This window comes from Gastrolobium bilobum, unplaced genomic scaffold (assembly GCF_033153095.1).
Source record: "Gastrolobium bilobum isolate Gb01-03AN ecotype WA unplaced genomic scaffold, APGP_CSIRO_Gbil_v1 utg73159, whole genome shotgun sequence".
NCBI lineage: Eukaryota > Viridiplantae > Streptophyta > Magnoliopsida > Fabales > Fabaceae > Gastrolobium > Gastrolobium bilobum.
Window position 1 is genome coordinate 186,778 of NW_026896305.1, and position 8,729 is coordinate 195,506.

Below are 8,729 nucleotides of genomic sequence, written 5' to 3' on the forward strand. Positions count from 1 at the left end.
GACAAGAAGACGAGAAGAATGGTGGTGGTCCGGTCCAAAAACACGGCCGCACGCGCCTCCACGCGTCGGAGAAAGGAGCTGCGGGTGGGATTCACTCGCCGGGAAAAGGGCGGCGCGTGAGAGCGCGTGGATGGGCTTCGCCGGCTGAGATTTTTCTGGTGTGGTCGTCCGGTGAGCGCACACCTGTCTGTGGGTGGTCGCGGTTGAAAAGTCGCCGGAAAGTGGTCCAAACGGTGAAGACAGATCTGATTGGAGGCGATCGGAGGTGTTTCGGTCGTTTGTGGCGGAGGAACACTGCGTAGAATGATAGATCGGAGGAAAAATAAGGTCAACAATGGTCCCCTTGGTCCAAAAGGTCCCCGGAAAATTTTTCCGGTGGCGGCTAATGGCGGCAAGAGGCAAAGAAATTAGGGTTTTGTTAAAAAAGAAGATAATATGTGCGGAAGCAAAGCCCTCAGATCGAGAGCTCTAATACCAACTTGAAAAAGGGTATTCTAATATATTATAGAATTGTAAATAATCTGTACAAAGGGTTCTCTATTTATAGAGAATATTTGACCTACTTTTAACCTAATGGGCTTGACCCAATACAACAAAGGGCTTGGCCCAATACAACAATAAATGACTAAATAAAAACTAAATAATAACTAAATCAATATTATTTACAACACTTCCTCGTCATATACCAGTAAGTTGTAAGTTGTAACTATCCTCTTCCGTCCCAAAAGATGAATATTCTGCAATAAGATCTCTTCCTTGGAAATCTCCACCTCAAAATATTAAGCAATCTTTGCAATGACCGTAGAGTTCAATGCTTTTACCCATATGTACAAACTGCATACAACAGGATAAACACCATTAGTTATATTCATAGTAAGTCTGATTAGTTAAAAAAAAATACCATTAAAATAATACTCACTATAAAGAAAAGAAGATCAAATGTAAATTTTGTCAGATGGCATCTCGAGATCCTCCGGGAGACAATCAGGTATTGAAGTGTCATTTGACGAAATTTATAAAACGACCACAGCCTGCAAAATAAATACATGAGGATATGAGCAATTTAATAAGCGCTTAACATTTCTGCAGCTGCTGTACCTACAGCAAGCAAGATCCGTGTCCGGATCTTAGGATACGGCAACGGATCCTGAGTTTTTTTCAGGATCCGTTGCCATATCCTAGGATTCGGACGCGGATCCTTGCTTGCTGTAGGTACAGCAGCTGCAGAAATCATTTTGCCATTTAATAAATTGACGAAACACACATATTCAGCATTGTTGCCTTCATTTCTAGCTCCAAAGTGGATGCTAGAATACCCCACATAACCGAACTTTACTATCTCATCTTCAATGTGTCAAAAATCAGCCAAAAAGAAAATTAATTTACCAATAATACTATTATAATAAAAAATGTGGCCCAATACCAAACACATCATCTATTTCAAGGCACAAGTGATCTAGAGGACAAAATTTAAAAAGACTCAACAAAATTTTCTGCAGGTACTTACTTGTTCACGAGCCCACAAAAGAGAAAATGGAGTTGTTATCAAGAGCCGCACATTTTAATGACTGTGTAACCCAAACTGCATATATCAATAGCAAATTCTTGACTGCAGTTGTTATCTCTTCAGCTCCAATGGAAAACCTGTTTGAAATGGTATCCACAAGAAATGCTATGAGACATCAGACTAATGTAGAATAAAAAATATGCCTCTGTATCGATCCAGGTTGAAGTTACCTCCGTGTAGAGTTCAGTTACAAATCCAGCTAGTTGTTGAACAGAGAAATCCCAATTTACTATAGCTGAATATAAAGACAGACAACACTAATATCAAATCCAACAATACTATTATGGCCACAAATATCCGAATTAAGTTTGCAAGGAACACCTTATCTCATCCTCGAGCCATAAAAGTTTTCTAACTAGAGAAATTGAATCACTTTTAGCTAAATAAAATGAAATGAATAATCAATTATTTTGAAAGAACTTTCTATACACATGCACAATTAAATTTTGTCTAAGGAGTTGCAAATAATTGCATATTTCAAAAAATAGAAAGGAATTCACAGAACAATAATTTGAGCTTTTTATTTTGTAACCTTGTACTTCTTCTGACAGTGATTGCTTCTCCACAAATCTTTCAACACTGAAAGAAAAATATAAAATTCGAATAATAAATTTAGTGAAATCACCGACTTCTTTATGGAGTGTGAATAATAAAACTCTCTATTAGACTGGACATGAAGTTTAAGAGCTTACATGATTTGCACACCAAAGCTAGCAAGCATGTCATGTCCAGCAAAATCGACAAGCAATTCAGCCACTTTGATATCCCTACACGCAAACACAAAAACAAAGAAATAAACATGCAACAAAAGAGTCAAAACCCATACTAAATCAACAATTTTTTCCCAAAAGAAAATAAAAATAGTCCACAAAATAGTATTTGTTTGAAAGATACAAAACTTTGATGGACTTCAGCCGTATTGAACACATGGAAGGACATATTCTGTTCAAACACCAGTATTTGATATTGAATAAAGCATAAGCAAATTTCAAGATTGGGAACGAGTTGAAACACCAAATTTGCAGTATGCAGTACATACTGTTCGACATAAAGAATTGCTAAGTTATAAATGCCATTTGGTCTTCAAGTTAACAAGCAGATGTAGGACTAAGAGCTTGATTAATATTTTTTTTATTAATTTGGGTACAGAGCTTGATAGGATATGGAGTATTTCTCATTCCACCAAAGACAAGAGGAAACTTTTGTAATTTTCTGCAACACTAGAAAATACTGCAGAAATAATGTACCAGAGCTTACAATGCAAAACAGACCTCGGCAGCTGCTATCATTGGTAAGGAAGGAATCTATTAAATGAATGCTGCATCATTTCTTTGGTATAATAATAATCTGAGCTGGTAATCAGCACAATTATTTTGACAGCCTGTTTCATGAAGAAAACTATGTAAGGAGTAGAAACACATCCGATGATATGCAATGACAACACATTACAGGAAATACCTTCTGATCCAAAAGTGGTAAAGGTAGTACACTTTCAGGTTCCAGAAGCTGTTCAGGCTTGAAATAATCTTACTCCGCAGTCAACATAAATTCACTGTGTTTTTTGGTGAGCATAAAGCACCGCAAAGACACTGCATTGGACAAAGACAAGAACTTGAATGCGTTCACCTTAAGAGAGGTTTTCCAACAGCCAGAAAGTCATGCACATGGTAAAGAAAAGAACATCTCTAATCAAATATAATGTTCACAAAATATTAGCAATATATCAAATATAATTTAAAGCAAGTAGTTGTGATGCTGATTCCTTGGCCAGGAATCTTTCAACCCCCAATAAAAGATATGACAGCAAAATGTAAACATTATATTTAATTTAAAGCAAGTAATTGCTTTAATTTTTATTTTATTTTTTGGTAGAAGAAGTGCATTAATTAAAAACTAATAAATTATAAATGTTATTAGCACCACATATGTAAAATTTATTAAAATAGATTTTGTTGAAGCAACAAAACTTGATGCAGTCTTGCTTTATTAATCCAGGATGAACACATTCTGTTAAAGTTTGCAAATGCATTTGTTGATGAAATAGATACAGAAAACAAAAAGATAAATCCATTAGAAATGTGAAGCAACTACCGACATGAAGCATATCGAAGAGGTGAATGAAATTGAGACATCATCACGGGAAGACATGTGCATCACAATTACCTGTTGAGAATCACACGTCACGAAATCCATTTGTAATTAACTTGAATGCAGGGGATGTGGGAAATTTTGGGCCAAATTAGCGGGTGCTTTGTATTGCACCGTTCTTCCAACAAAGGACATCCTTCGATTTCGAGTTTTATGAGAGAGGGAGGCAGCCTTTCCCCCGCCATATTCTCCAGCTTGGGACACTGACCAATTTCTAATGTTTGGAGAGAGGTGAGGTGGAGAAGCTCCTTGCAGTTCAACGTCTCCATATTCTCAAAATCCCACAGTGTCAGAGTGGTAAGCGAGGGAAGCTGAGGCAGAGAACCCTCCTTCGGGAATGACTTGGCACTCTCACGTGATGAAATCCAAAGAAAAGTGAGACCCTGATGCATGCCCATCGACGATATGCAGCTCAATAGTTTCTCGCATTTGGAGATATGAAGACTTGTCAAGTTAGGCGGCAGACCCCCTTCCGGAAACGAATCAATTTCTGGGCAACTTCTTATATTCAGTTGTTCTAACTTTGGGAGAAGAGTATTCATGTGACATGGCAATGACTTCAACTTGTTGCAATCGGAGAGACTGAAATAAGTCATGCTGGGACATCCACTGATGTGGAGACTTTGAAGAGCATCATTAACCGGTGACTGTGACACTGCAAGAGATTCCATATTTTCACACTTTTCAATTGCCACACGCTTGAGATTAGGAAAGGTCTCCAATGGGAAGCATGTGACTGAATCGCAACTGTTTTCCATTCTCAGTGATTCTAGCAACTCGTGTTGCTTTGGAAATTCTAGTTTTTCACAGTTCAGTAATCCAAGGTTTTTCAAACATTCCGGTAAACAATCTCCAGGAAATGATAACGCAGAGGAACAATCTGAGATGCTCAAAGAATGAAGACAAGTTGGTTGGGTGACGGTGATAGCTTCAAACATGGACTCCACCACCGGCTTTGATCCTCCTATTGATAGAGACTGCAGTGATATCGGTAACACTTGCAACATTATTTTATTGCTTTTAGATATCTCTATTCTCTGAATTGCAGGAGCACTTGGGAGAGAAGAAATAAGCTGCTCGCATCTATAAATCCCGAGTGTTTTCAAAGCAGGGAGGTGATGAGGCAGGTCTCCACTTAAGTTGGGACAATCCTCTATTGTAAGCTCCTCAAGTTTATGAAAGGCATCTGGTTCTGAGGAACACCACTTCTCCCAACATGACATTCTACAAAATGACAAATACTCCAGTGACGGAAAAGGTGTTTCCAAAGAACAATGATCACTCTCACTCTTGTAAAACTCGGCACCAATAGTCTCCAGCCCACTAAAATCTCCAATATTCAAGGACTTTAGACAAGGTAGCTGTCCAAGTGAAGGGAGCATACAACAATTGCTACAAGAAACAACACTTAGATCAGTCATGTTGTGGTAGGAAGAATGCCCTACCCAATCCGGAAATCTTGTACCCCTGTACCCATAGATGCTGAGCCCTTCCAAGCCTTTGTGAGGTTGTAACTTGTCAAATATTTCTCTTTCGGTGTGCGTCGAGGCTGTAACCATATCACCTACTGAAGACCACTCCAAGATCAAATTTTCAATGTGGGTCTTATCCATTATCCTTGCTTCCCTTGCTTCACCAATACTGGCAACGTTCTCCAATTGGCCAATACATAGTTCTCCATGAAGATTTGAAAGTTCTCCCAATTCCTTTATCCCATTCTCTTCATGCACGCCCACAACAAAGTCACTTAAAAGCTGCAAATGTTTTAATTTGCTTATTCCCCGAGGCATCTCTTTTAAAACAGTTCCACTAATATCAAGATGTCGCAGGTTCACAAGATTCTGCATGTCACTTGGTAGCATGGTCAGACGATGACAACCACGCAGCTTCAACGTCTGCATATTGAACAAATTACTGAATGATTCTGGAAATGCTTTGATACTTGTGAAAGAGAGATCCAAGTAACGCAGATGGATCAATTCACCTATTGAATCAGGCAACGCTTCAAGTTCCTCATAGTCAGAAAATGACAAAACTCTTAAGTACTTTAACTTCGATAGGATGATCAATGCTGTGCTTTCCAAGCTGAACGAAGGAGTTGAGAAATTGATTGGCAGAAAAGTCCTCAAAGATATTAATGTATCAATGGCAACAAAATTGTTCGAGATCGGATGGCTCCACCTTGCATATGACAAATGACGAGTGTGAATTTTAATCTTGTCTTCTTTCCCAAGATCTTCTGACATAATATAGAAGTCTCCCGCAACCGATATTGCCAAGTCATGCAGGAGATCATGGATCACAAAACGTTGGCTAGAAGTTCCAACCTGTTTGAAAAATGATCTAGAAGCTAAATCATCGAAGCATTCAGAACCAACTTCTTCTAATATCTCCCCTTTCTTTGATGGCCGTAAAAGATCTTCTGCCATCCATAATAAGATTAATTCACCTTTACGAAATCTATAATCCTTGGGATACAATGAACAATAAGCAAAACAACGCTTTAAATGTGGAGGGAGATGGTAATAGCTTATTCTCAATGCTGGAATAATTTTACTATCATCTGTGGAAAATTCCCAAATTTCACTCTTCAATATAGAATTCCAATTGATGACATCATGTTTTGTTTGCAAGAGACCACCAAGGGTTTCTGCAGCTAAAGGTAATCCCTTACACCTCTTAACAATCTCTCTGCCATTTTTTTCAAGAGTTGAGTCACCATTAGATTCTGGGAAACGTGCATTCTTTGCAAACACCGACCAACAATGCTCATCAGACAACTCGTGCAGATGGTAAGGTGGACAAGTTTGGACAGTTGAAGCAACCTTTGCACTACGTGTTGTTACAAGAATTTTACTTCCCATAATTCCGCATTGAAAAGGTGCTTTAAGACTATTCCAACCATGATGATCAATATTCCAAACATCGTCCAAAACAATAAAGAATTTCTTTCCCGACAACTTTTCCTTCAGATCAAGTTGAAGTAAATTTAAATTCTTCATGTTGCAAGGACTACGAGTAAGTTCCTCTATTATAGTCTTTGTAATATTAAGAATATCAGATTCTTCAGACACACAAACCCATGCTTTCAAATGAAACCCCTTCATCAAATTCTCATCACTGAACACCCATTGGGCTAAAGTGGTCTTTCCAACCCCACCCATGCCCACAATAGGGATCACAGACACTTTCTCTTCACTACTGTCATTTAATATTTTGATCATGGTTTCTTGGTCGTTTTCCCTTCCATATATATTCCCTTTTACTAGAGATGTTGATGGAGTTCTCCAAGACAAGTTCTCTCCGGGAATATCTTTCAGACCAAGAATATCTTTGTATTTTAAGATATTTTCTAGCCTGCTAGTGATGTTTTCAATCTCATTAACCAACTTCCTATCTCGCAAATTGAGAAATCGAGACAGAAAGTTACTCACCTCCTTTTGAGTGGCAGCTTCAGTAGAAACTTGGTCCAGCAAATCATCTGCCACATAAACAGCATCTTTGAGATCATCGAGCCACTTCTTCACAGCGGGATCATAGAATTGTTTATGCTCAGCATCATTAAGCACAGCCTGAACCGCATAAAGGGTAGTCTCCAATCTTTGAAGCAACTTGCTGTCAAGCTTCTTGCCTCGGATGAAGTTAGCAACCTCAGGTGAAGAGATCCTGTCGAAAACAACATTAATAAAACCAGAGAGAAAAGCTCCACCCACCAGAGCACCCGCCATAATATCAAGAATAGGTGATCAGACAGAAGGAGAGAAAAAGAAAGGAATTGGGTTGTAGGCTCTGCAGTAAACTCTGTTCTGTATAAAGTGTATGTTGCATACAGAGGTTCTCAGCAGTAGTCATTGACTTCACATGCTCACAGTCACTGTGTCAACCAGATACATTAAAATATTCGCCAAGGGTGGAAGTGGAATTGCATGCCAGCTCTGCATTATGCATTTTTAAGTATTGCGTTAAAAACGCTCCCACATAAATTTAAGACTAGACTCGTGCAAAGTTTCAAACACCATATATTTAGGCCCAGACACTGTTAAGAAGCCAATAATTGAGATGCTTGTTTGAAAGATGCGACGTAAATTAGACAATTCTTCAAAAGTTTCAACTTTTGTATTTTGTATGACCCACCACACCCCATTGTGGTTATTCTATGAGATCAGAATATACTGCAGCATATCCCAATACCATTTCATGTCAATCTGTTTCCACAATTTTACAAAAAAAAAAAAAAATCAGCAATATTTATTGGCATGTGTATTTTTATTTTTATTTTACCAAAAGAAGAAAAAAACAACAACATAACAACTTAAGGTAAGTTATCACCTCAAACAACTGGAATAATGTTCTTGAAACCGAGAGCCAAGAGCAACCGATTATCAATATGCCGATTAGAATTACAGCAACATTTTCACACGAATTATGATATCAACCAAGTGAGTTAATGAACTCTTCCTTTAATTGATTTGTTAGGTCAACCAATTAATATGATATCATTAGTAAAGAAAAATGTACAAAAGAATAAAATCTATATATATATATATATATATATATATATATATATATATATATATTCTAAAGTTAAACTATTTGTTGGCAAGTTTGCTGACGTGTCCTCTTCTTACGCAATCTAAGCTTTGTATTCACACTATTTCATTTTGAATTTTTTCTTCTTTTAGAAACTTTTTGAATTATTTTTAATTAAATAAAAATTAAAATTGTTATTAATTTCGAATTATTTAATATTAAATTTGTTATTAATTCATTTTTGTGAAAAGAGTGCACCTTTTATTATGGTTCAGATTTTGAATACAACAAAATCTCATTACCTTTTGTCTTGGACTTATTCATTTTGCTGTTTTCAATAAAGACATTTATTCCATTCAATGGAGCTTCTCAAATAACGCATTGGGTGTTTGTATAAATTGAGAAGTGTTGTTTCTTTTTTTGTTTGGGTTGGCTGGTTTTTTTTTCTGTATTGGTGTGTGTTGGGTTGTTCTATTGGTATTAT

At 37.3% G+C, this 8,729-nt stretch overlaps 1 protein-coding gene across 3 annotated transcripts; it reads right to left on the reverse strand.

Annotated features, from left to right (window-relative positions):
• Nucleotides 1-493: 493 nt before the first annotated feature.
• LOC133298800 (putative disease resistance RPP13-like protein 1) lies at nucleotides 494-7,544 on the reverse strand. Of its 3 annotated transcripts, XM_061498155.1 has the most exons (10): nucleotides 7,150-7,245; nucleotides 3,731-7,072; nucleotides 3,026-3,156; nucleotides 2,839-2,948; nucleotides 2,260-2,334; nucleotides 2,100-2,146; nucleotides 1,738-1,802; nucleotides 1,508-1,644; nucleotides 920-1,031; nucleotides 494-834 (listed from the first exon to the last, which is right to left on the reverse strand). In XM_061498155.1, exons 1-2 carry the CDS (start codon nucleotides 7,224-7,226, stop codon nucleotides 3,748-3,750), a joined length of 3,402 nt encoding a protein of 1,133 aa, XP_061354139.1. In that variant the 5' UTR covers nucleotides 7,227-7,245; the 3' UTR covers nucleotides 494-834; nucleotides 920-1,031; nucleotides 1,508-1,644; nucleotides 1,738-1,802; nucleotides 2,100-2,146; nucleotides 2,260-2,334; nucleotides 2,839-2,948; nucleotides 3,026-3,156; nucleotides 3,731-3,747. The 3 variants fall into 3 exon arrangements, with proteins under 3 accessions (XP_061354139.1, XP_061354137.1, XP_061354138.1); XM_061498153.1 differs by having other exon boundaries at nucleotides 3,731-7,544; XM_061498154.1 differs by having other exon boundaries at nucleotides 2,825-2,948; nucleotides 3,731-7,544.
• Between the last annotated feature and the right edge of the window lie 1,185 nt (nucleotides 7,545-8,729).

Bases quoted from the DNA above. Each gene is read 5' to 3' on its own strand.
- LOC133298800 (XM_061498153.1), bottom strand. From the start codon at position 7,443: ATGGCGGGTGCTCTGGTGGGTGGAGCTTTTCTCTCTGGTTTTATTAAT.